The sequence below is a fragment of the Nerophis ophidion genome, linkage group LG14 (assembly GCF_033978795.1).
Source record: "Nerophis ophidion isolate RoL-2023_Sa linkage group LG14, RoL_Noph_v1.0, whole genome shotgun sequence".
NCBI lineage: Eukaryota > Metazoa > Chordata > Actinopteri > Syngnathiformes > Syngnathidae > Nerophis > Nerophis ophidion.
Genome location: NC_084624.1, coordinates 5818603 through 5846565, shown reverse-complemented (window position 1 = coordinate 5846565; position 27963 = coordinate 5818603). Strand labels below are relative to the sequence as shown.

At 43.1% G+C, this 27963-nt stretch overlaps 2 protein-coding genes across 2 annotated transcripts; one reads left to right on the top strand and one right to left on the bottom strand.

The window, feature by feature from the left end:
- Positions 1–1164: 1164 nt before the first annotated feature.
- Positions 1165–3621, top strand: ly97.3 (lymphocyte antigen 97, tandem duplicate 3). The gene is made up of 4 exons (XM_061919715.1): positions 1165–1316; positions 1493–1570; positions 3232–3354; positions 3424–3621. Exons 1-4 carry the CDS (start codon positions 1232–1234, stop codon positions 3528–3530), a joined length of 393 nt encoding a protein of 130 aa, XP_061775699.1. The 5' UTR covers positions 1165–1231; the 3' UTR covers positions 3531–3621.
- Positions 3622–10714: 7093 nt separating this feature from the next.
- On the bottom strand, positions 10715–27163 carry rheb (Ras homolog, mTORC1 binding). The gene is made up of 8 exons (XM_061919712.1): positions 26850–27163; positions 23544–23615; positions 19216–19283; positions 17294–17376; positions 17157–17213; positions 17011–17058; positions 14226–14307; positions 10715–11409 (listed from the first exon to the last, which is right to left on the bottom strand). The coding sequence occupies exons 1-8, from the start codon at positions 26899–26901 to the stop codon at positions 11317–11319; spliced, it is 555 nt and encodes a 184-aa protein (XP_061775696.1). The 5' UTR covers positions 26902–27163; the 3' UTR covers positions 10715–11316.
- Positions 27164–27963: the final 800 nt, after the last annotated feature.

Genomic DNA, 27963 nt, shown 5'->3' with positions numbered 1-27963 from the left:
AGGAACAAAACCAAAAGGGTACAAACAAAAGGCGCACGAGGCGGATAACAAACTAAAAGAGCTAGCATGGGAGCTAGGAGATAACGAGCCTAGCGTGGAAGCTGGCGGATAGCGAGCAGGAAACAGAAGTCGTTACTGGTAATATGAAAACAAACTGGAAGCAGGGAACAAAACAAAGTAAGCTACAAACAGCTAACGAACATAGCTTACCGCTACGCTGCAATGACAAGACCAGTAGGAACGACAAGCAGAAATGACATTGACACGGAGCGACAGGTAGCAACAACTTAAAACACATCTGTATACTCTAGCCTTTAAGTAGACCTCCTTTTTAGACCAGTTGATCTGCCGCTTCTTTTCTTTTTTCTCCAATGTCCCCCCCCCCTCCCTTGTGGAGGGGGTCCGGTCCGATGACCATGGATGAAGTACTGGCTGTCCAGAGTCGAGACCCAAGATGGACCGCTCGCCTGTGTATCGGTTGGGGACATCTCTACGCTGCTGATCCGCCTCCGCTTGAGATGGTTTCCTGTGGACGGGACTCTCGCTGCTGTCTTGGATCCACTTTGAACTGAACTCTCGCGGCTGTGTTGGAGCCACTATGGATTGAACTTTCACAGTATCATGTTAGACCCGCTCGACATCCATTGCTTTCGGTCCCCTAGAGGGGGGTGGGGGGGTTGCCCACATCTGAGGTGCTCTCCAAGGTTTCTCATAGTCAGCATTGTCACTGGCGTCCCACTGGATGTGAATTCTCCCTGCCCACTGGGTGTGAGTTTTCCTTGCCCTTTTGTGGGTTCTTCCGAGGATGTTGTAGATTTGTGCAGTCCTTTGAGACATTTGTGATTTGGGGCTATATAAATAAACATTGATTGCTTGATTGATTGATTGATAATCCAGCACTGACTGGATGGGAAGACAGGTCTAAATAGGATTGGGCTGATTAACACCAGGTGTGGCCAGGTGCCAATCAGCCGCAGCTGAGGGGACACAGCATTCAGGGAGGAAGACAGGAAACGGACAAAATAAGAGCGCTGACAGGAAATACTACACACAGAGGAAAAAACTAAAACACAAACAAATAACTCAAGTTGTCAAGCTTTCGCGTTTGACAGGCGCATATTTCCTGGAAGGGCGTACAAAAGGGCAGTGAACTTACGTAAGGCCAGACTGTGCCACATCGCCACCTGTACACACAGGCTTGGCCGGACGGACCACCCCGGGGGACGTTACCATGACACGAGCAAATATGAAGAGCTATAAAAAGGCAGGCGTGGAGTTCATCGCATTGACCGACAGCGATCGACAAGTTCTGAGAGGTATGGAGGCGTAACAAAATACCTTTTATTTTGTATAATGTTGTTGTAGTTCAATACAACCTCTTTCATTGTATGGGTTATGATGCATTTGTTGTTAAATCCACACCAATGTCGATCAAAACGGGAAATATTGCGATCTTTATACGGACTGAATTGTTTTGGCTGTGATTATACAGATTTACTGACGGAAGTGTGTCCCAAGACAATGAAGTTGTTGCTGTTGGTTTTAAGCGTTGCCTTGCTGTTCACTGCAGGTGAGTAGTCACTCATTCTCCACTCAGCAAACATCACTTCTGCTCGGACGTTGATAGCACGGCGACGTCGCAAAGACTGGCAAAAGCTTTTGTAATTATGACTAGGAAGCAGTTTGTCCTATGTTATACAAACCCCGTTTCTATATGAGTTGGGAAATTGTGTAAGATGTAAATATAAACGGAATTCAATGATTTGCAAATCATTTTCAACCCATATTCAGTTGAATATGCTACAAAGACAACATATTTGATGTTCAAACTCATACATTTTTCTTTTTTTAGCAATTAATATTTAACTGCCAAAGTAGTTGGGAAAGGGCATGTTCACCACTGTGTTACATCACCTTTTCTTTTAACAACACTCAATAAACGTTTGGGAACGGAGGAAACTAATTGTTGAAGCTTTGAAAGTGGAATTCTTTCCCTTTCTTGTTTTATGTAGAGCTTCAGTCGTTCAACAGTCCGGGGTCTCCGCTGTCGTAATTTACGCTTCATAATGCGCCACACATTTTCCATGGGAGACAGGTCTGGACTGCAGGCAGGCAAGGAAAGTACCCGCACTAATTTTTTACGAAGCCACGCTGTTGCAACACGTGCTGAATGTGGCTTGGCATTGTCTTGCTGAAATAAGCAGGGGCGTCCATGAAAAAGATGGCAGCATATGTTGTTCCAAAACCTGTATGTACGTTTCAGCATTAATGGTACCTTCACAGATGTGTAAGTTACCCATGCCTCGGGCACTAATGCACCCCCATACCATCACAGATGCTGGCTTTTGAACTTTGCGTGGATAACAGTCTGGATGGTTCGCTTCCCCTTTGGTCCGGATGACACAATGTCGAATATTTCCAAAAACAATTTGAAATGTGGACTCGTCAAACCACAGAACACTTTTCCAGTTTGCATCAGTCCATCTTAGATGATCTCGGGCCCAGAGAAGCCGGCGGCGTTTCTGGATGTTGTTGATAAGTGGCTTTCGCTTTGTATAGTAGAGCTTTAACTTGCACTTACAGATGAAGCGACGAACTGTATTTAGTGGCAGTGGTTTTCTGAAGTGTTCCTGAGCCCATGTGGTGATATCCTTTAGAGATTGATGTTGGTTTTTGATACAGTGCCGTCTGAGGGATCGAAAGTCACGGTCATTCAATGTTGGTTTCCGGCCAGGCCGCTTACGTGGAGTGATTTCTCCAGATTCTCTGAACCTTTTGATGATATTATGGAGCGTAGATGTTGAAATCCCTCAATTTCTTGCAATTGCACTTTGAGAAACGTTGTTCTTAAACTGTTTGACTATTTGCTCACACAGTTGTGGACAAAGGGGTGTACCTCGCCCCATCCTTTCTTGTGAAAGACTGAGCATTTTTTGGGGAAGCTGTTTTTATACCCAATCATGGCACCCACCTGTTCCCAATTAGCCTGCACACCTGTGGGATGTTCCAGATAAGTGTTTGATGAGCATTCCCTCAACTTTATCAGTATTTATTGCCACCTTTCACAACTTCATATTCACAACTGAATATGGGTTGAAAAGGATTTGCAAATCATTGTATTCTGTTTATATTTACATCGAACACAATTTCCCAGCTCATACGGAAACGGGGTTTGTAGGACGTTCACCGGTTCCGATCACGATTACCGACGTCTTTTTTGTTTTCCCCCAGGCGGCGCCCTCGACTGCCATCGCTGCGTCCCCGCCAAGGCCGGCGAAGACTGCGCGGCCAGCGTGGAGACTTGCAAACCAGAGAAAGATGGCTGCGCGGCCGCCAGGTTCCAGAGAGCGCCATGTGAGATCGTCGCATTGACTCCGCCTTGGGTCGCATGAGCTTTATTTTGAAACTCTGCCTTCCTTTCAGACGGCCACTACCAGAAATGCATGAAACTGTCGGACTGCGAGTTGCTGAAGATGAACGCGTTCATCGACATTTCGTGTTGCAACAGCGACATGTGCAACAGTTCTTGAAGACGACAAATACCACTTTTGGTCGGGTTTCAACTCAACGACACTCTTTGTGTGCTCGTGGAAAGCATCTGAAATAAACACTTGAACATTACTTTTGTGCTGAAAATGACTTTCATACCGCATGTTCTCCGACTTATTAAAGGGCTTCAGTCCTTAGAACACTCCTGAGAACAGCGTAGAAAAAGGTACAAAATGAATTGATCAAACAACACGCCGAAAATGAAGACTTTCAGCACAATCCCATTCAAGAGCAGACAAACATCACAGGGAGACAGAACAGGATCAGTGTCAGAGCTTGGTCCGCATCGCCGGCAGTAAGTGGGACCCGTTTGGCGCAGTCCAAGGATTGGTTTGCAGCCAAAGGTCTATACACGTGTACTGGAGAGGAGGCTACACCAGATAGTCGAACCTCGGATTCAGGAGGAACATTGTGGTTTTTGTCCTGGTCGTGGAACTGTGGACCAGCTCTATACTCTCGGCAGGGTCCTTGAGGGCTCATGGGAGTTTGCCCATGTGCTTTGTGGACTTGGAGAAGGCATTCGACCGTGTCCATCGGTAAGTCCTGTGGGGAATTGCTCAGAGAGTATGGGGTATTGGACTGTCTGATTGTGGCGGTCTGCTCCCAGTATGATCAGTGTCAGAGCTTGGTCCGCATCGCCGGCAGTAAGTGGGACCCGTTTGGCGGAGTCCTAGGATTGGTTTGCAGCCAAAGGTCTATACACGTGTACTGGAGAGGAGGCTACATCAGATAGTCGAACCTCGGATTCAGGAGGAACAGTGTGGTTTTTGTCCTGGTCGTGGAACTGTGGACCAGCTCTACACTCTGGGCAGGGTTCTTGAGGGTGCCCAACCAGTCTACATGTGCTCTGTGGATTTGGAGAAGGCATTTGACCGTGTCCATCGGTAAGTCCTGTTGGGAGTGCTCAGAGAGTATGGGGTATCGGACTGTCTGATTGTGGCGGTCCGCTCCCTGTATGATCAGTGCCAGAGCTTGGTCCGCATTGCCGGCAGTAAGTCGAACACATTTCCAGTGAGGGTTGGACTCCGCCAAGGCTGACCTTTTTCACGATTCTGTTCACAACTTTTATGGACAGAATTTCTAGGCGCAGTCAGGACATTGAGGGGATCCAGTTTGCTGGCTGCAGGATTAGGTCTCTGCTTTTTGCAGATGATGTGGTCCTGATGGCTTCATCTGGCCAGGATCTTCAGCTCTCACTGGATCGGTTTGCAGCCGAGTCTGATTCAGCACCTCCAAGTCCGAGTCCGTGGTTCTCGCCCGGAAAAGGGTGGAATGCCATCTCCGGGTTGGGGAGGAGACCCTGCCCCAAGTGGAGGAGTTCAAGTACCATGGAGTCTTGTTCACGAGTGAGGGAAGAGTGGATCGTTAGATCGACAGGCGGATCGGTGCGGCGTCTTCAGTAATGCGGACGCTGTGTCAATCTGTTGTGGTAAAGAAGGAGCTGAGCCGGAAGGCAAAGCTCTCAATTTTTCCATCCTCACCTATGGTCATGAGCTTTGGGTTATGACCGAAAGGACAAGATCACGGGTACAAGCGGCCGAAATGAGTTTCCTCCGCCGGGTGACGGGTCTCTCCCTTAGAGATAGGGTGAGAAGCTCTGCCATCCAGGAGGAGCTCAAAGTAAAGCCGCTGCTCCTTCACATCGAGAGGAGAAAGATGAAGTGGTTCAGGCATCAGGTCAGGATGCCACTCAAACGCCTCCTTAGGGAGGTGTTTAGGGCTGTCCGGTTGGTAGGAGGCCACGGGGAAGACCCAGGACACATTGGGAAGACTATGTCTCCTGGGAACGCCTCTGGATCCCCGGGAAGAGCTGGACCAAGTGGCTGGGGAGAGGTAAGTCTGGGTTTCCCTTCTTAGGCTGCTGCCCCCGCGACCCGATAAGCGGAAGAAGATGGACAGATGGAAGAACAGGATCAAACGTTACAGGGAGACAGAACAGGATCGCTGCCTTACAAACAAAGGTGAGAAACAGGTAAACGCTCGGGAGGCAGCCCCTGGAAAGGGTGTCCAGACTGAGGCCAAGGGAAAAAAACCTCATAGCCATAACACACATTAAAGACGTTCTACACACAGATTTATTCCTCATAAATCATATAAAAATACAAAAAGACAGAAATGCGTGCCCATAGCATGGCAGCTATGGCGAAGCTTAGCACATGAACAAGAATCCAAGACCGTAGAAAAACAGGAATAAGTAGCTCTCTGATTAGTGCCCGGCAGCAGGTGAGCATGCTGAACACTAATCAGAGGCAGGTGAAACCAATCTGCACCCCATGGCAACCAAAACACAAACCCAGGGGTGCGGAACACAGGGACTGAGGGAGTCCAAAACTAAACAAAACATGATCAAGGGCAACGGATCTTGACGTTCGCTCCTTGATCTCATTTTGTCACACAGTTTACTTCAAAGCATTCCAAGTACAACGATTCACATGCATTAAAAAATAATAATAAAATTCAAGATAATTACCATAATTGTTCTTCTTTGTACTTTGGCAACACTTTTAGTTTGGCCAGGCTCTTAAAGTGGATCATATTAGTACTTTGTTTGTGTTATGATCATGTTTTGTTCTGCTAGTTTTGAGTACCTCAGTTCCGTTTTGTCTTGTTTTTTTTTGTCTTGTGAATTGCATGTTTTATTTTGAAAAGTAACTCCTCTTGTTTCAGATCACTTGCCCTTCCTCCTGTGTCATCAGTCGGACCTCATCCCTGACCCCTGATTGTTTCCACCTGTTTCCCACTACCCTCATGTGTCATATGAGCCCACGCCTCCCCTTGTTCTGTGCCGGATTGTCTCGAGTTTTTCGTGCCTGTCTCGCTTCCATGTCCATGCCTTGCCTCGTCCCACGCTTATTTTCCTGGATCCTGAATTCCCACGATGCTATTTTGAGTTTGACTTTTCTCCTCCTCGTTGGAGTTATTTGTAGATATTGTAGTACTCTGACTCTGGAGTTGACACAGCCGTCAAAATAAAAGCCCTACTAAGTATCCCTACTCTGCATCTGAGTTCATTCCTTTGTCCAAGCCCGACACCTGGGTTTGTGTTTCAGCTGCCATTACTGCAGATTAGTTTCACCTGCCTCTGAGTAGTGTTTGGGACACTCACCTGCTCTTGGGCACTAATCCCGTTTCTTTCCACTATCTTCACTACTTCACAAAAAAGTCTATATATTATAAGTATAATGTAAAACTAGGTTAATAAGTAATTTTTCATTTAATTATTTTTTTACTTTTATTGCACCGGCCTCTGATTAGTGTTTGGGACACTCACCTGCTGCTGGGCACTAATCCTGTTTCTCTCCACTATCTTCACTACTTCACAAAAAAGTCCATATCTTATAAGTATAATGTAAAATGAGGGTAATAAGTAATTTTTTTAGTAGTTCTGTTTTTTTTTTACTTTTATTGCACCGGCCTCTGATTAGTGTTTGGGACACTCATCTGCTGCCGGGAACTAATCTTGTTTCTCTCCACTATCTTCACTACTTCACACAAAAGTCCATATCTTAGAAGTATAATGTAAAATGAGGGCAATAAGTAATTTTTTGGGTTGTTCTGTTTTGTTTTTTTACTTTTATTCCACCGGCCTCTGATTAGTGTTTGGGACACTCACTTGCTCTTGGGCACTAATCCCGTTTCTCTCCACTATCTTCACTACTTCACAAAAAAGTCCATATCTTATAAGTATAGTGTAAAATGAGGGTAATAAGTAATTATTTTAGTCGTTCTGTTTTTTTTTTACTTTTATTGCACCGGCCTCTGATTAGTGTTTGGGACACTCACCTGCTCTTGGGCACTAATCTCGTTTCTCTCCACTACCTTCACACAAAAGTCCATATCTTATAAGTATAATGTAAAATCAGGGTATTAAGTAATTTTGTTGGTCGTTCTGTTTTTTAATATTTTTTTTTACTTTTATTGCACCTGCCTCTGATTAGTGTTTGGGACACTCACCTGCTCTTGGGCACTAATCCCGTTACTCTCCACTATCTTCACTACTTCACACAAAAGTCCAAATCTAATGAGGATAATGTAAAATGAGGGCAATAAGTAATTTTTTTTTATACTTTTAAATTGCGCCGTCTCGAAACAGCGCAGTAATGCATACAGTTCATCAAATACGGCCGCAAAATTATATATTTTTTTAAGTCTGGGCGAAAATGAGGACTCAGACTTTATATAATTAGTTTTCTTTGCTATCTCTAGGACAGAGTGATCAAAACAAAGTGGCTACAAAATCTTTGATATATTTGAGGAACAAAGGAAAAGTAGCAAAGGGGCAAAAGGCAATAAACAGAAAATCACTCCATAAGGAGGGAAAGGGCAACAGCAAAAATTATATACGAGTTTAAAAACAAAAACCCAACAATCTATAATTATCTACAAAAAGGAAAATCAATCATGCAAAAGAGTCGAGAAGCCAGCAAACTAAAAGTGCTCAAGAAGGAGGAATATGGAAGACAAGGCACTATGAAATAGATACAAAACTTTAGCAACAGAAAATCACTCTCTCAGAGGAAACAAAGAAATCATTGATTGATTGATTGATTGATTGATTGACTCCCAACAAGACAGAGGAAGACGAGGACATGAGGGAGGGAGACACAGGTGGACACAATCTGGCAATCAGGAGAGACACCAGACCAAGGACGCAGGAGGAAGAGCAAGTAGCCTGAAACAAGAGGAGGATTAGAATTTTCAAAATAAAACAGGACGTTTGCCAGACAACCCCAAAACAAGACTTCCCTTCCCCACGGTGTGACAATTTTGGCGAAATAAAAGCACTTTTTTCTTGTACGCCTGTGAGCTGGAGTACAGGACTGTCTCAGAATATTAGAATATTGTGATAAAGTCCTTTATTTTCTGTAATGCAACTAAAAAACATGAAAATGTCATACATTCTGGATTCATTACAACTGAAATATTGCAAGCCTTTTATTATTTTAATATTGCTGATTATGTTAAGAAAACTAAAAACAATAGAATATTTCCTCGGACCAAGTACAAAAAAAAGATTTATAACAGCAAAACAAAATCAAACATTTGAAAATGTCAATTAATGCACTCGGTACTTGGTTGGGAATCATTTTGCACGGATTACTGCATCAATGCGGCATTGCTGAGGTGTTATGGATGCACAGGATGCTTCAATAGCAACCTTTAGCTCATTTGCATTATTGGGTCTGGTGTCTTTCAGCTTCTTCTTCACAATACCCCACAAATTCTCTATGGGGTTTAGGTCAGGAGAGTTGGCAGGCCAATGGTCAGTACACCAGTTACTGCTGGTTTTGGTACTGTGAGCAGGTGCCAGATCATGCTGGAAAATTAAATCATCAGTAGAAGCATTTAAGTCTCACCTTAAAACTCATTTGTATACTCTAGCCTTTAAATAGACTCCCTTTTTAGACCAGTTGATCTGCCGTTTCTTTTCTTTTTCTTCTATGTCCCACTCTCCCTTGTGGAGGAGGTCCGGTCCGATCCGGTGGCCATGTACTGCTTGCCTGTGTATCGGCTGGGGACATCTCTGCGCTGCTGATCCGCCTCCGTTTGGGATGGTTTCCTGCTGGCTCCGCTGTGAACGGGACTCTCGCTGCTGTGTTGGATCCGCTTTGGACTGGACTCTCGCAACTGTGTTGGATCCATTGTGGATTGAACTTTCACAGTATCATGTTAGACCCGCTCGACATCCATTGCTTTCCTCCTCTCCAAGGTTCTCATAGTCATCATTGTCACCGACGTCCCACTGGGTGTGAGTTTTCCTTGCCCTTATGTGGGTCTACCGAGGATGTCGTAGTGGTTTGTGCAGCCCTTTGAGACACTAGTGATTTAGGGCTATATAAGTAAACATTGATTGATTGATTGATCATCCCCATAGAGTTTTACAACAGATGGAAGCATGTACACAGCTGCATTGACTCTGGACTTGATGAAACACAGTGGACCCAAAACCAGCAGCTGACATGGCTCCCTAAACCATTGCTGACTGAGGGAACTTCCGTTGTCTAGAGTTCAGGAGTGGCTTGACCGTGGGAATACGGCTATTGAAGCTGTATTTTTTTGAAAAGCTCTATGGAGATGTTGATTTCATTTCACATCTGAGGTCCTCTCCAAGGTTTCTAATAGTCAGCATTGTCACTGGCGTCCCACTGGATGTGAGTTTTCCTTGCTCTTTTGTGGGTTCTTCCGAGGATGTCGTAGTCGTAATGATTTGTGCAGTCCTTTGAGACATTTGTGATTTGGGGCTATATAAATAAACATTGATTGATTATAACATTTTTTCATTTTTTTTTTGTTTATGGCCTTCATGTCCAAACCCTTATTTAAATGACAAACACACAAACTATGCAACATTTCCCCCCAAAACATTTCAAAGTGGAAATATTTGACGTGACGTAATTGGAACTCTAAATAGGTCAATAATTCAAAACAATAAAAAAAAAAGAATAAGTGTTGAAAATAAGCCAAATGTATATTTTCATTTTTTTACTTTCAACGCTGAAGTCTGTAGAACTCTTGATTATAAGATTTTAGGATTTTTTTCATATTATTTTGTTTGTTTGATGCCTTTATTGTGAAAGAAAACTTTGTTTCGCACAAAATATGCAATAATATCCCCCCAAAATATCCATCTATCCATTTTCTACAGCTTATTCACTTTGGGGTCACTGGTGCCTATTTCAGCTACAATCGGGCGGAAGGCAGCGTACACCCTGGACAAGTCGCCCCCTCATCGCAGGCCCCTTCAAAATATTTAAAAGTGAAATTGTTCCAGTAATTGAAGCCTGCATTGCAACTTTTTCTTGTTACATGTCACTGTTTACTCTTTTATGTTTTACATTTTTATTATAGTATTTTTTTAGAATGGGCACTTTGGCCACGCCTGTTCTATTAATAAAAGTGTCAATCAATCAATCAAACAGGCGCTCATGTCCTTGGTAGCAAACATGGCGCCTGTTTAGGTGGTCGTGCGCTCTCTATACAGGACTCTGGTTGAATGGCGTCCTCTGGTGGCCATTTAGTATATTCCAGGAAAATTGTTCAATTTGTTCCAATCAGCCGCCTACAATGACTGTGAAACTAAACTAAAACTGAACTAAGATGATGCGTTCGAGGACCCATCGTAAATAACGGTGCTTTGCCACAAAGAGTCCACACAGGTGAGCACTTTACATAACCACTTTTTTTTGCTTTAATGATTAAAATCCAAAACATTTGTACAACAGTTTCAACTCTTTAAAAAAAATGGATGCAGATTTTTTTTGTTGTTGTTGGAATTTGGCTGACAAAAAAAAAAAAAAATGACACCTGCATTTTTGCTAAAGTAGACAAAAATAAAAAATGTATATATATATATATAAAAAAAACCAAAAAACGCTCTTTCCCTCGCTTGGTCACCAGAGCGACGCTGCTTTGTTACTTCTAGTCGTGGTTATTAGTCATCACTACACAGGAGGAACTTTTGCATCAAAAAGCAAGATTTATTTGGACTTTTTTGTTGTTGTTTTTCTTCAATTCCTGATCGTCACTTGTCCTGCTTTGATATCCAACACAGAAAAAGGAAAACATGGATGGCAGAGAGGAACAGTGATAAATAACGGGGGGTGTTCAGAACCATAAATAGACATTATTGGGGTGTCTAGGACCCTTGGAGGAAAGAGGGGGGGGGAGAGAGATAGTCAGCTGAGGTGGAGAACTGGCGGCTCGCCTTCAAGTAAAACGGGATATCCCAGTGCAGTGTCCTGTGGGGCCACGGGGGAGGGGGGGCCTCTACATCACGGAGCAGGACGTCTTTCCGGGCTGCACGCCGCCGTCCATCTTCTCCGCTTCCAGGATCATCCTCCGGAAAACCTCCACTGCTGTCTGCACGCACGTCGCACGCACGCACGTCGCACGGACGCACGCACGTCGCACGAACGCACACACACACACACACACACACACACACACACACACACACACACACACACACACACACACACATTAAACATTTGTTGTATCCATCGTGATTGCCTAATAAGTCTGTTGTTACCATGACTACATTCCTTAGTAAAAAAAAAAGGACAATCGGGGCAAAATTTTACAGGAATTAAGTGATGGATTACTGAGAATTAAATAATGACATCATAATCAACTATTTTTCAGGGGCCTTGTTTTACATGAAGGAGGTCATAATAATAATAATAATAATAATAATAGATTTTATTTGTAAAAAGCACTTTCCATTGAGTAAACAAAAAGTGCTACAGTATATTAAAAAACTAATAAAAACTCAAACAGCCTAATAGAGAGGTCGGGAACCTTTTTGGCTGAGAGGGCCCAGAATCCAAATATTTTTAAATGTATTTCCGTAAGAGCCATATATTTTTTTTCCAACACTGAACACAACTAAACGCGTGCATTTTTAAGCAAGACCACCATTTCCAAAGTATAATAAGTCTCATTGTTATTCTGAAGCTAACTGTGGAAGGGGCGTGGCCTGCGGGCCTGCAGCAAACTTGGGTGTCCCAGGACCGGCCTCGAAATCAGCGACAGGTGCGTAGATGGCCCACCTGGGCCTTGTTATCTAATCACCTGTCGCTCTGTTTATAAGCAGCGGCCAGGAGGAGAGGCACGGTTGGGGCTGGAGCTGGAGCCAGAGTGCGAGCGAGAAGGAAAGACAAAAAGAACCTTGCTGGGAAGCAACTGAGAGACTTATTGAAAAATAAAACATATTATAACCCTGAAACAGGCTCTCATGTCGGTGCTTGGTGGTCTGAAGAACCCCCAGGAGGGCAAGCCCCACACTAACCAATAATAAATAACTTCTTACCATTAACGAAACTTCTTGAACAGGTGCGGTAGAAACGGATGGATGGATTAAAAATGCACGAGAATGTTTTATATTTTTAACAATATTTTTAGCACTGATTACAAGTGGAATTTTTCATTATTTATCGTGTTAAGCAACGTCAGCTCAGATTTATCTGAGAGCCAGATGCAGTCATCAAAAGAGCCACATCTGGCTCTAGAGCCGCAGGTTCCCTACCCCTGGACTAATACCTAGAACAGTGGTTCTTAACCTTGTTGGAGGGTACTGAACCCCACCAGTCTCATATGAGTATTCACCGAACCCTTCTTTAGTGAAAAAAATATATATATATATTTTTCAAATTCAAGAAAAACTTATGTTTTTTTAATTGGTGCACAAAATGAAGCGTGCATGAACACCAGCTTTTTCACAGAACAAAACCAACACAGTGCATGATTTCACAACAAATTACACACCTTACACACATTACCAGGAATTGATTAACGTGGACCCCGACTTAAACGAGTTGAAAAACCTATTCGGGTGTTACCATTTAGTGGTCAGTTGTACAGAATCTGTACTGAACTGTGTAAAACTGCACTGTTTCATGTAATATATTCTCTTCCTTTGCAATCTGCTAGTAAAAGTTTCAATCAATCACACAAAAAACAAGCAAATCAGATGGAATATTAGAGGGAACATTGTTTGGGGGTATCCGTTATACGCCGACAGGGAGAAGTTTTTATTTACACGATAATTCGGATGTGTCTATACTTCCGTGGCAGAGGCTCCGCTGAACCCCTAGGGTTCGATCGGACCCAGGTTAAGAACCACTGAGCTAGAACTAGTATACACATATCTAAAAGAAAAAGAGGCTTCTTCAAAAAGAAGGGTTTTTAAGCCTTTTTTAAAGCATTTACAGTCTGTGGTGCCCTCAGGTGGTCAGGGAGAGCGTTCCACAGACCGGGGGCGGCGGAGCATTGTTCGTAGCTTTGTCCTCTGAGGTTAGCTTGTCCGGAAAAGAGGTGTCGTGTGGAGGATTTGGGGGTGAGTAGTTATTTTTGAGGTAGAGGGGGGGCATTTCCATGGAGGCACTGGTGAGTTAGTAGGGAGACTTTGTATTCAATCCTGAGTGGAACAGGAAGCCAGTAAAAGGATTTGGAATTGGTGTGATATGGTCGTATTTCTGCACAAGCGTGCGCCACTCCGGCTGCAGCAGGTGGCTGCTTTCAATCAGCAATCTGCACACCTGACTTTAGTGCAAACCTGCGTTTCAGGCCAGATGTCTCCTGTTCAGTACAGTGAGCCGTAACGCATGCTTGACAACCCTACCGATTTTCCCGGGAGACTCCCGAATTTCAGTTCCCCTCCCGAAAATCTCCCGGGGCAACCATTCTCCCGATTTCCACCCGGACAACAATATTGTGGGCGTGCCTTCAGCGTCTTCTCCAACCTGTCGTCACGTCCGCTTTTCCTCCATAATATATACTGCTTTTACACACACTTAAGTGAATGCAAGGCATACCTGGTCAACAGCCATACAGGTCACACTGAGGGTGGCCGTATAAACAACTTTAACACTGTTACAAATATGCGCCACACTGTGAACCCACACCAAACAAGAATGACAAATACATTTCGGGAGAACATCCGCACCGTAACACAACATAAACACAACAGAACAAATACTCATAACCCCTGTTATGTCCTGATTTCATACATTTTCTTTACTACTACATCAAATATACAACAAAATCCGACATTTGCAGTAGTATTTTAAAATATAAAAGCATTTTTGTATGTTTTTTTTTCCTCTGGCAGCGTCTAGTTACTGAAATAACATTTTCCGCCGGAAATTTCAGGTGTGCTAAACCGCATGGTTCTCTACCTGGTTCTCTTTGGCCGAGGATTCCATGAAGGCGGCGTTCCAGGAGTCAGCTAATGCTTTCCCCTCCTCGCAGCTGATTACTCTGGGGTGGAAAGAAGGAGTTGGATTAGCAAACTGAGTCCCTGAACTGGACTAGGACTCGGGTCAGCAACCCGAAACGTTGAAAGAGAACATATTGGAGCACAAATACAAAAACGTAATCTGTGTGGATCTGCAAAAAATGAAGACATGTAGCTGAGATAGGCGCTAGCGCCCCCCGAAACCCCAAAAGGGAATAAGCGGTAGAAAATGGATGGATGGATAAGTTATTTTAATGATGGCAACACATGATGTAAGTGGCTAATTAGCTATATGCCATTGGAAAACATTAGTAAAACTTTTCAGAGGGTGAGATAACTCCGGGAAATTACTTTCTTAGAATAGATGACTGTGTCCAAGTTAAAGGTAACGGCAGGATTTATTACAATCTTTGCAAGCTGGGTAACGTTTGCTGTCGTCTGGAACAACATGGCAGCCAATATTACATACAGATAATGTAAATATAAATCAAATACACAGAGGACATTAGTAAGGGAAATTAAATTAACTCAAATATACCTACACATGAGGCATAATGATGTACATACAATTTGCCTAAATAGCATGATTAGCTTGTAGTTACGCATATTAATGCCTGATTGGCACTACAACAAATCAATAACATCAACAAAGCTCACCTTTGTGCATTCACTCACAGTATAAAACGATTGGTGGACAAAATGAGACGAAGGAGTGGCATAAAACACGTCTTTCTGTGGCGGCGTTGGAGAAAGATATACATGTAAAGAAACTGTGGAGTCGCGGTCCACACGACGGTGAGTTCGAGGGCCGCTGAAATTAGTCGGACAAAAGGGCGCTTGCCAAATAATCTCACAAATAATATTAAACAGTGGGCTTTCTAACAATTAGGAAGGTTTTGTGTCGTGTTTGTCCTCCTACAGAAACCAAATAAAATTAAAGCGATGGACGGGACCGAGTATATAATACAGTAGTTTGTATTATGTTGTAGTTTTTACCTTCCATAACGTGTCTACTGAAAGATATGTTAGAACTATACACTACCTTTTATTATAAATGTTGTAGTTTTTACCTTCCATAACGTGTCTACTGACAGATATAAGTTAGAAAAACCCGATGCTAACCGCCCATTGAAAATACATGGGTACGGCTAGTAGCTACTATTAGCAAACAGATAGACCTGCCAACTCGGCGCATAAAAACTGAGATGGCCTTAAAACGCCACAACAGTCAGGCACCATATGTAAGTACCCAAAATAAAGACTCAACATACACAGAAATTCAATCGGAGCAGAAACATTGGAGGAAATGGGATTAAAACCCGATGCTAACCGCCCGTTGAAAATACATGGGTACGGCTAGTAGCTACTATTAGCAAACAGATTGATTTACCAACTCGGCGTAATATCTTAACATCGACACACTCCCTCGTCGCAACTCGGCCTTGATGGTCGGCACCTATAAGTTCACAATTAGTTGTAAAATATTGGACGGTTGTTTTTACGATATGCAGGCAAACGACAACTTTAAAACATACCAGCTTAGCTACGGCACCTGGCAGCCATCTTGGTATAGACGATCACAGCCCCTCCCTCACGAATGTTGGTGCGTGCGCACCAGCAGCAGACGGTACGGAAAAAAAACGGGGATAAAAAACCCCGTCCCCCTCACTGTGTCTGCGCACGGCGGCCATCTTTGAAATGGTTTTCAGCGCAGCGGTTCTTTGAAGGCTGATGAAATCCAAACCGTAGCAGTAATTAAAACTCTTTCATCAACTTTTAATCAAAAGGGTTCAATCGCTCTCCTGTGGTAGTTTGAAGCAGACACGACAAACGCGCTCAGAGGAGATAATAAATGAGAAATGGGTTGTACTTGTATAGCGCTTTTCTACCTTCAAGGTGCTCAAAGCGCTTTGACACTACTTCCACTTTTACCCATTCACACACACATTCACACACTGATGGAGGGAGCTGCCATGCAAGGCGCCAAGTGTCTTGCCCAGGACACAACGGACATGACGAGGTTGGTACTAGGTGGGATTTGAACCAGGGGCCCTCGGGTTGCGCACGGCCACTCTCCCCCTGCGCCACGCCGTCTCTAAATAAATTTTTGAAAAAAGGTGACCGGTTTTTACAAAACTTTTAGTTTGAAGGGGGAATTGGAACTTCCTGTTGATTTTTGCTAGGGCTTTATAATATTTGAAATATAGGTCTAAGTGAGACCAACATAGATGTTTTTGTTTAATCTCTCTACGACATTCCTACTGGAAGTTACAGGCAGTTTTGTCTGTGTTTTCTTCCTAGGAGCAGTGTTGTCTGTGTTTTCTTCCTAGGGGGCGCTAGAGCGCAATTTTTAGTTTTGGGGTTATGTTTTTTGATTAAATCGCAATTTTTCGCCAGTCCTGATGTGTGTGTGTGTCAAATTTGGTGAGTTTTGAAGCACGTTAAGGGGGTCAAATTACAGCTCATAGCTGCGGAATAACATTAAAGAAAGAATAAAACGCTAGAAATTCAAAAGAGTCCTCTGTCCCAAAGGGACTTTCGGTCCCTAAAAATATACTTTCACCCCCATCTTTTTTCCATTTCCATACATTTTTGAAGAGCCGCGGGTTGCTGACCCCCGGACCTGGACAATGTATACTCTATGGCCACATCATTAGGTACACCTGAACAAGCTGTTTTGGGGCGTCACAACCATATTATTGTACTTTTTGCAGCTTTTGACGTACCTCTCCATATGCAGGTCGTTCTTGTTTCCCACGAGCATGATGGGTACCCTGCGGCGGGGGAGGAGAGACCAAAAGGGCACGTTGGGACTGTTTCACACTTCTTTGAAAACGCTGGCCGGGACAAAGTGAGAAGAAGTCGTACTCACTGAACTTTCCCCACCATGTCCAGCAGTTTTTCATGGATGACTTGCACCACTTCAAAGCTGCACCACCCAAAACAAAATACGATCAGCCCACAGTGTGCAGCAAAAGATGATATTTCTGGTCAAAAGTAAAAGCCCACCTTTTATTGGATGTGACTGAGTAGACCAGAATGTAGCCGTTGATGTCTATGGAGTACGTCTGTGGGAAGATGGAGTACTCGTCCTGCAGACATTTAGGCTGAATTAGCCAGCAGCAAAACGGGGTTCAAAGGTCAAACTACAGAATCCAATGGAATGTTCAGAGGAAAAAAACTAAAGCTGGTTCTCACGTCACAACACATCATCTCCATGATGTCCAAATATGTCCCTTAGTGGCCTTTGAGGGAGCAGCATGGAGTATTTAAGTGCTATGATGTCATCACATCATAGATTTGGCTACATTTCAAGTTTGTTGCAATTTGCCATAAAAAAGAAGGAGCGTGCATGTGAGCTGTATGCTTGTGTTTATTATTTTGTGTTACAAACCCCCGTTTCCATATGAGTGGGGAAATTGTGTTAGATGTAAATATAAACAGAATACAATGATTTGCAAATCATTTTCAACCCATATTCAGTTGAATATGCTACAAAGACAACATATTTGATTATTTTGCAAATAATCATTAACTTTAGAATTTGATGCCAGCAACACGTGACAAAGAAGTTGTGAAAGGTGCCGATAAATACTGATAAAGTTGAGGAAATGCTCATCAAACACTTATTTGGAACATCCCACAGGTGTGCAGGCTAATTGGGAACAGGTGGGTGCCATGATTGGGTATAAAAACAGCTTCCCAAAAAATGCACAAGAAAGGATGGGGCGAGGTACACCCCTTTGTCCACAACTGCGTGAGCAAATAGTTAAACAGTTTAAGAACAACCTTTCTCAAAGTACCATAATATCATCAAAAGGTTCAGAGAATCTGGAGAAATCAATCCATGTAAGCGGCATGACCGGAAACCAACATTGAATGACCGTGACCTTGGATCCCTCAGACGGCACTGTATCAAAAACTGACATCAATCTCTAAAGGATATCACCACATGGGCTCAGGAACACTTCAGAAAACCACTGTCACTAAATACAGTTGGTCGCTACATCTGTAAGTGCAAGTTAAAGCTCTACTATGCAAAGCGAAAGCCATTTATCAACAACATCCAGAAACGCCGCTGGCTTCTCTGGGCCCGAGATCATCTACGATGGACTGATGCAAAGTGCAAAAGTGTTCTGTGGTCTGACGAGTCCACATTTCAAATTGTTTTTTGGAAATATTCGACATCGTGTCATCCGGACCAAAGGGAAGCGAACCATCCAGACTGTTATCGACGCAAAGTTGAAAAGCCAGCATCTGTGATGGTATGGGGGTGCATTAGTGCCCAAGGCATGGGTAACTTACACATCTGTGAAGGCACCATTAATGCTGAAAGGTACATACAGGTTTTGGAACAACATATGCCGTCTTTTTCATGGACGCCCCTGCTTTTTTCAGCAAGACAATGCCAAGCCACATTCAGCACGTGTTACAACAACGTGGCTTCGTTAAAAAAAAAAAGAGTGCGGGTACTTTCCTGGCCCGCTTGCAGTCCAGACCTGTCTCTCATCGAAAATGTGTTGCGCATTATGAAGCGTAAAATACGACAGCGGAGACCCCGGACTGAAGCTCTACATAAAACAAGAATGGGAAATAATTCCACTTTCAAAGCTTCCTCAGTTCCCAAACGTTTATTGAGTGTTGTTAAAAGAAAAGGTGATGCAACACAGTGGTGAACATGCCCTTTCCCAACTACTTTGGCACGTGTTGCAGCCATGAAATTCTAAATTAATTATTATTTGCAAAAAAAAAAAAAAAGTTTATAAGTTTGAACATCAAAAATGTTGTCTTTGTAGCATATTCAACTGAATATGGGTTGAAAATGATTTGCAAATCATTGTATTCTGTTTATATTTACATCTAACACAATTTCCCAACTCATATGGAAACAGGGTTAGTATTATGTAATTAAAGTCCTGAGTGTGTGATACCTGTCCTGCTGTGTCCACCAGCTGAAGATGATACTCTTGTCCGTTTATCGTGATCATTTTCGTAAACGCTGCGGGGAAAGAAGAAGAAACGAGACAAGACCGTGACACATCTTGAGATGCTACGGCGAGCAGTTGTCTTCTAAATCTGCCACGCGTTCTTTGAGTGGGTTCACCCGGTGCAGAAACATCGATATTTGCCGATGCTGATTTTTCTCGCTAGGAACGCTGACACTTCACTTTAAGCGCGGTGAAATTATTTATGGAACCACACGGTTGGCTCCGACCAGACACTAGAGAAAGTAGGCACACAGGTCGGGGAAACAGTCAGGCAAAGTTTGGACTGGAATCTCTTGAGTGTCTGGAAATGGAAATGTTTGACATTTTCACCACTTTTATGAAATTGCTGTTAAAATGTGAGTGTAATGTTAGCATGTAGCCCACATAGCTATGCATGTAAATAAATGCTTGATGGTATGTTTTTATATAGCTCTTTACTCTACCTATGTCATGTCTTGTAATCATGTTTTGTTTAGTTATGTTCTGTTTTGCTTAAGACTCCATTGTTTCCTGTTTTTGCACTTCCTTGTTTGCTTTGTTACCATGCCAACCAATTAGTTTCACCTGTCATGTCACGCACCTGTTCAATCACCACAGTATTATTTAAGCCTGTCCGTTTCTGTTCTTCGTCCTGACAGCATCGCCTCCTTCTCACCGTCTGCCACCTTCTATGACAGGGTAGGGAACCTATGGCTCTAGAACGAGATGTGGCTCTTTTGATGACTCTTTTGATAAATCTGAGCTGACACTACTTAACACAATAAGTAATGAATAATTCCACTTGTAATCACAGTGTTAAAAATACAAAAATGCTCATGCATTTGAATCCATCCATCCTTTTTTCTACCGCACCTGTTCAAGAAGTTGCCTTAAGGGTAAGAAATAATTTATTTATTATTGGTTAGTGTAGGGCTAGTCCTCCTGGGGGTTCTTCAACAAGGCCCAGGTGGGCCATTTACACACCTGTCGCTGATTTCGAGGCCAGTCCTGGTAACACCCCGCTTCGCTGTAGACCCGCAGACCACGCCCCCTCCTAAATTAGCTTCAGAATAACAACGTTATTACAAAGAATAAGAAACCTATTGTACTCTAGAAATGTTGGTCTTAATTAAAAATGCACACTTTTAGTTGTGTTCAGTGTTAAAAATATATTATATGGCTCTTATGTGAATACATTTTAAAATATTTGGCTTCTTGGCGCTCTCAGCCAAAAAGGTTCCCGACCCCTGTTCTATGTAATCCATGCCAATGATCCATGTTCCGTTCTTGTTCCGTTCAAAGTACGTTTGTTTCTGTCAATACTTGGACTATCAGGTGGCTGTTTTCCCGAGATACAAGTGAACTTGGACCGGAGATGGCGTGAAGGTAAAGACATCTTTTTATTTCAACACTATAACTACACAAAAAGTGAACAAAAGGCGCGCACAAGGGCGGAAGTACAAAACTGACTAAGGAAACAAAACTTGCACAATGGCATGAACTATGAACAATAAACTAAAACTTACTTGGCATGAATAACAAAAATGACTTTGAACGGAACGAGAACGGGACATGGATCATTGGCATGGAGTACATAGAAGGTGGCAGACGGTGAGAAGGAGGTGATGTTGCCAGGACGAAGAACAGAAACAGACAGGCTTAAATAATACTGTGCTGATTGAACAGGTGCGTGACATGACAGGTGAAACTAATTGGTTGGCATGGTAACAAAGCAAACAAGGAAGTGCAAAAACAGGAAACAATGGAGTCTTAAGCAAAACAGAACATAACTAAACAAAACATGATTATAAGACATCGTCCTGTCCCACTCCTTATTTTTATTTTGTTGTATGTGATAAATGACATTTATTATGTTGGACAAGTGCAGAATTACAGTGTATGTGTAAAAAGTTGATAAGATACACAAAAGCGATTCTTGAAGACACACACAGCTCATTAGCATGAAAGCTAGGGACACACAAAAATATTGTGGCATCTCTTAGCCCTCTAAAAGTGTTTTACAAAGAGTAGAGAGTAGGATCTTTAAAGCGGCTGAAGCCATGAATTGATTAACAAGTTGAAAAAGTTATTTGGGTGTTACTGTCAGGCTTGTCCCTGACAGCTTGGCCATGTTTTAGTTTTTCCTCTGCGTTTGTCTTTGTTTCCTGTCAGCGCTCTTATTTTGTCCATTTCCTGTTGGTCTCCCTGAGTGCTGTGGCTGATTGGCACCGGGCCACACCTGGTGTCAGTCAGCCAGTAACTATTTAAAGCTGCCTTCCCCTCCAGTCAGTGCTGGATTATTGTCACCACTACCTGTTAACGTCACTAATACTTATCGTAGTAGCTGTGTCTACTTCTGTTCACTCTGCTCATGTCATAGTTCCTTCGTGTCACAGTAAGTGTTTTTGTTTCTAGTCCACAGTTAGCCTTTGTGCTCGTTTTTGTTCATAGCCAAGTTTGTTTTCCGCCTTGTGCGCGTCTTTTGTTTGTTCCTGTTTTAGTGTTAAATTATGTTTACCTGCACAATGCCTGCCGCCATCTCTGCATGTTGGGGCTCGTCAACAACAATATGTGACAGTTACGGCTATAAGGCGCAACTAAAATCATTTTTTTCCCCCTCAAAACTCGACAGTGCGCCTAATGTAAGTAATTATTCTGGTTATACTTACCGACCTCGAAGCAATTTAAATTGGTACATGGTGTAATGATAAGTGTGCCCAGTAGATGGCAGTCAAACATAAGAGATACCAGTGGTCTGCACTATGATGGCAATATGACTCAAGTAAACACCACCAACATTTTAAATGTTCCATTGAAAATATAGTACATTACACACGGCGCTCAATAATCTATCAAAATGTTTTAGTCCGACTTTGGTAAGCTATGAAGCCGCGCCGCTTGATGTGATTTTACATAGGAGTATTATTATGGTGTGTGTATAAGGTAAGACATATTATCCTGCGTTTTGTTTCGCAATATTATGCAACAGCAACTTTTCTTACATACTGGTACCTGCTGATCTGTATTTGGGAGCTGCATAAATCTTGAAAAATTGCGCGTGTCCGCCTTTACAGTCTGTGCCTTTGCAGTCTGTGAACACGATGTAGTCGATACGCTTCTTTTTTCTCTCTACCTTTTTGTTATGGGACATTCATCCTCCGCTGTTGCCATTTCTAATATAAAGTTGTCACGACTTGGACTTGGGCGTGGATTGTTTTCCCGAAGTGCAAAACGAAAGTTGGAGCGGGCGAGGCGTGAAAGTAAAGACATATTTTATTTTAACACTATACAGGAACAAACGAAAGCAGAGGTACAAAAACTTAGCTATGAAAGAAAACTATCGCAAAGGCAAAACTATGACCATGAAACAAAACACTTGCACAATGGCATGAATAACAAAAAACTTACTTGGAAAGAGACATGGGGCATGGATCATTGGCATGGATGTGGAGAGTGTGATCGAAGGTGATAGATGGTGATGTTGCCAGGCTTACTACCTTGCAACTGTGGCTTAAATAATACTGTGGTGATTAGTGAAAACAGGTGCGTGACAGAGGGACAAGGTGAAAACGAATGGGTTGCTATGGTGAAAAAACAAACAAAAGTGCACAAAGAGTCCAAAAACAAAACCGAACATGACTAAAACAAAACATGATCAGACAGACATGACAAAAGTAGTGTAAAGTTCTTACTTATATTCTCAGTAAACTTGCGATTAAAGCCCTAAAACATACCGGTGTAGTGACTTTAAATTATTCACCCAAGCAACTTTTAGTTATTAGAGTTCCGCGCTGACATTGTTGTTTCCGTTAATGATTTAGGTCAAGTCTGAATGTCATTAAAACAGCTCCATCTTTTGACACTTCTTCCACTCCTGTCCTTGCACGCTACACCGCTACAACAAAGATGACGGGGAGAAGACGATGCCACGTAAATAAGACCGCCCACAAAACAGCGCTTCCGGAAGTGATTGTCAGAAAGCGGCTTGAAAATGATCTGTAAAACATCATCTATGCAACATTTTGACCGAAGAACCACCACTACATGTTATGTAGACCACAAGAAAGTGTTTTTCATTTACAAAAAAAATAATAATATGACTCCTTTAATGCGCCCTATAATCCGGTGTGCCCTATATATAAAAAAAAAAGATCAAACATAGACTATTCATCGGCAGTGCGCCTTATAATCTGGTGCGCCTTATGGTCCGGAAAATAAGGTATGTTCCATTAACACCAGGCAAGAATAATCCAGACATTCACACATGTAATTAATATCAACAAAGTACTTACTGTTCTCTATTGTCGGGTCATAGGAGTCCACGAACTGGCCCTCAACAAACTGAATAGTCAAAGAGGACTTTCCTGTAAAAACAGTCAAGAAGAACACATGGAAGAATCTTTAGAAATGAACGGTTGCAGACCACCCTAACGTATCCTACTAGGCACCTCCTATATGTATCAAAAATGGCATATGTCATTAAAGTTGCTTCTTTCACATTGATGTTTCTGCAAAATTGGCAGATCAGAGCCACCATTAGAGTAAATGGAATATTATAGAAAATGTGTGCTTTTGTGCACACCGCAATACATTTAAAGCTGACGTTTATGCGCACCTTCAAAAAGTAAGTAAGTATGTACATTTTATTTATAAAGCGCTTTTCACAGATAAAATCACAAAGCGCTGTATAAAACATAGGTGAAGTAAAACAACAATTCAATTGAAAACAACAGAGGCAACATCATGAAAAGGATACACAGTGGATTAAAAATTATACTTAAAAGGTGCATTAACTAAAAGCTTTATTAAAAAGAGAAGTTTTCAAATGTTTCTTAAAGGCCTACTGAAAGCCACTACTAGCGACCATGCGGTCTGATAGTTTATAAATGCCAATTTAGTTCACTAAATTGCAATTTTAAATTTCGCGCCTAAGTATCGCCTAAGTATCCTGCTGAAACGTCACGGTATGTTGACGTGTTCGCATGACGTCACGCATTGTAGAGGACATTTTGTTCCAGCACCGTTCCCAGCTATAAGTCGTGTGTTTTCATCGCATAATTCCACAGTATTATGGACAACTGTCTTGCTGAATCTTTTGCAATTTGTTCAATTAATAATGGAGACGTCAAAGAAGAATGCTGTTGGTGGAAAGCGGCGGATTGCAGCTGCCTTTAGCACCGGAACACAGCCGGTGTTTCTTTGTTTGTTGTGAAGCTTTGGGGCGGCATAGCTCGGTTGGTAGAGTGGCCGTGTCAGCAACTTGAGAGTTGCAGGTTCGATTCCCGCATGTGCCATCCTGGCTTCTGCCGTTGGGCAAGACACTTTACCCACCTGCTCCCAGTGCCACCCACACTGGTTTAAATGTAACTTAGATATTGGGTGTCACTATGTAAAGCGCTTTGAGTCACTTGAGAAAAGCGCATTATAAATACAATTCACTTCACTTTAACACAGAGCGGTCAAGCGAACATGTTTCTCTACGTCAACCAGCAAGTTTTTGGATGGGAAAATTGTGATATTAAGTCGGCTCTTACCGGAGACTTTAGTGGATTATGCGACCTTCTCCTGCAGTTTAAAAAGGCAGCTGTGATCTTGGCTCCTCGGCTTCTCTCAGAGACACTGGCGTTCACCGCAGCCATCCGACTTTCAGGTATGACTTTATAATCTCACTAAAACACTATTAACACAATAAGCAAGTAAGGGATTTTCCAGAATTATCCTAGTAAATGTGTCTAATTACATCTGAATTAGGGCTTCACTCTAACTTTCCTCATCCACAAATCTTTTGTCCTCGCTCAAATAAATGGGGAAATTGTCGCTTTCTCGGTCCAAATTGCTCTTGCGGCTGGTGGCTATGATTATAAACAATGTTCAGATGTGAGGAGCTCCACAACCCGTGACGTCACGCGCACATCGTCTGCTACTTCCGGTACAGGCAAGGCTTTTTTATTAGCGACCAATGTTATCGTCAATGTTCTCTACTAAATCCTTTCAGCAAAAATATGGCAATATCGCAAAATGATCAAGTATGACACATAGAATGGACCTATGTGTCATACTTGGAATAAGCGGTGGAAAAATGGATGGATAAGGAGATAATGTCCGTAGTAGTTTGACAGTTATTGAAATTTCCTGTGTGACATCATGCAAAAAAGTGCACTTTATTTGTTTTCAACTATTGTAGCGGCGTTCTGTACAAAAAGTACACTTGAATTTAGTGTTGTTTTGATATGTCATCTTAGTGACATCATGCACTAATTTTAAAATGTCTCTGTCTTGCACTTTCTGTTTTGGAAATGATATGAATGTTTGTGCCACTGCTTAATAACTGTTTAATAAATGCAGCTTTGCTAAATTGACTTAGTTGTGATTTCCCTCTCTGCATAAAAGTTTAAAATGAGCTTATATTAATGCAGTATGAAGAAGAATGTTTTAATGTACTGCTGTGATTATTTGCATCATGTGTTCATTCTGTCATGTCTATGTGATCATGTTTTGTTTTAGTCATTTTCTGTTTGTTTTTTGGCCACTCATTTCCCGTTTTTTTACTTCCTGGTTTGTTTTGTCACCATGACTACCCATTAGTTTTCACCAGTCCTCATGTCTCACACCTGTATTATTTAAGCCTGTCTGTTTCTGTTCTCCGTCCTGGCAACATCACCTCCTTCACACCCTCGATCACCTGCTATGCACCTTGTAATCCACGCCAATGATCCATGTCCCGTTCTCGTTTTGTTCCGAGTAAGTTTTTTCATTATTCATGCCACAGTGCAAGTGTTTTGTTTTGTGTTTATAGTTAATTGCCTTTCATCTACTGCGATGAGGTGGCGACTTGTCCAGGGTGTACCCTGCCTTCCGCCCGATTGTAGCTGAGATAGGCGCCAGCGCCCCCCGCGACCCCGAAAGGGAATAAGCGGTAGGAAATGGATGGATGGATGCCTTTCATCTAGTTTTTTGTTTCATAGCCAAGTTTTTGTACCGCCTTTTGTTTGTTGGTGTTTTTAGTTATAGTGTTAATAAAATATATGTCTCTACCTTCATGCTGTTTCCACTCCATTCGCTTTGCACCTCGGGAGTCCTAGTCGTGACACATTCAAGGCTAAGGGAAAATATGGAGATATCTATATCGTGTATCGTGATATGGCCTAAAAATATGGAGATATTTTTTTAAAAAAGGCCATATCGCCCAGCCCTACTACGCTGTTATTATTCATGCATTCATCACATTGGGCCTTCTTCCTGCTCACTGTGTGTCAGAGCCATCTTCTTTTTTTTTTTTTTTTACCGCATTCAAACTGCGCCTGTCTGTCTATATGCGTTGGCCCTGCGATGAGGTGGCGACTTGTCCAGGGTGTACCCTCCCTTCCGCCCGATTGTAGCTGAGATAGGCACCAGCGCCCCCCAAAAAGTATAAGCGGTAGGAAATAGATGGATGGATGGATATGGGAAGGTTTAGCGGAGGCCATCTTGCCGGGGGCCGCCGTCACCTGGCGGGCCGAGTGAGGATGCTGTGTGCGGGTCAACACTAACGGAGGCACCGGGCCCGCTTACACATAAAACATACCCGGCGTCGTCGTCCCCCCTCTCCCGGCTCTCACCTACGGATCTGTAGCCAAGAATGGCGATTTTTCTGGACTTGGGCTGCGGCATGTCTCGCTCTGGTTATCGCATCGAGTCCTTCGGGCTCGGCCGCGACCTCCAACCGGAATGGCACCAAGGAAGGGAGCGCGGGGACTGGCACATACAGCCTCCCGGTGTCTGCAATCTTCCGCCGCGTCGTGACGAGGAGACGGTCGCCCACCACCGGGGGTGTGGGTGGAGGTAGAGGCGGGACTGGGGGGGTTTATTTCAGGTCATACGCGGCGAGCGTGAAGAGCTTCCCAGATTTTCGGTAACTGCGTCACTCCCCTCTCGTTGTAATGAATTAGTAATTAGAACGACGCGCTCATTGGCTGCAAGAAGATAGGAGGCGGGCTGTAAGGGCTGGTGTAAGGCGCTGATTGGGCAACGTCGCTGCTCGTCAAGATACAAGTAAGGCGGATCGTGGATGTGATTGGCTGACGTAAGCGTGGTGACGTAATGGAGTACAATGTCTTTCGGGGGGTTTGTAGTCCGGAAGTAGGAATGCTGCTATGATGGCGACGTAGTCTTCTGTTTCTTTTATTTACAACAGGGGTGTCCAAACTTTTTCCACTGAATTGAAATATTTTGATATTTTTCATGTTCAAACCTTAAAAGTATATAGATTTTGTTGTTGTTTCTTACCTTTAGGGCTCCCGGGGACCATAAGGGTCTCAGTCCATCCATCCATCAATTTTCTACCGCGTATTCCCTTTTGGGGTCGCGGAGGACGCTGGTGCCTATCACAGCTACAATCGGGCGGAAGGCGGAGTACACCCTGGACAAGTCGCCGCCTCATCGCAGGGTCTCAGTCATTACTGCTAATAAAACTTCAGGGTGATATGAAGTAATAATCCATCCATTTTCTACCGCTTATTCCCTTTTGGGGTCGCGGGGGACGCTGGTGCCTAGCTCAGCTACAATCGGGCGGAAGGCGGTGTACACCCTGGACAAGTCGCCGCCTCATCGCAGGGTCTCAGTCATTACTGCTAATAAAACTTCAGGGTGATATGAAGTAATAATCCATCCATCCATCCATTTTCTACCGCTTATTCCCTTTTGGGGTAGCGGTGGACGCTGGTGCTTATCACA

Coding starts and splice junctions, on each gene's coding strand:
- ly97.3 (XM_061919715.1), top strand. CDS start 1,232: ATGACACGAGCAAATATGAAGAGCTATAAAAAGGCAGGCGTGGAGTTC. Junction 1,317..1,492: donor CGATCGACAAGTTCTGAGAG/GTATGGAGGCGT, acceptor GTGATTATACAG/ATTTACTGACGGAAGTGTGT. Junction 3,355..3,423: donor CAGGTTCCAGAGAGCGCCAT/GTGAGATCGTCG, acceptor CCTTCCTTTCAG/ACGGCCACTACCAGAAATGC.
- rheb (XM_061919712.1), bottom strand. CDS start 26,901: ATGCCGCAGCCCAAGTCCAGAAAAATCGCCATTCTTGGCTACAGATCC. Junction 14,308..17,010: donor AACGACCTGCATATGGAGAG/GTACGTCAAAAG, acceptor TTTCCACCCCAG/AGTAATCAGCTGCGAGGAGG. Junction 11,410..14,225: donor CCTCGGCCAAAGAGAACCAG/GTAGAGAACCAT, acceptor ACGTGCGTGCAG/ACAGCAGTGGAGGTTTTCCG.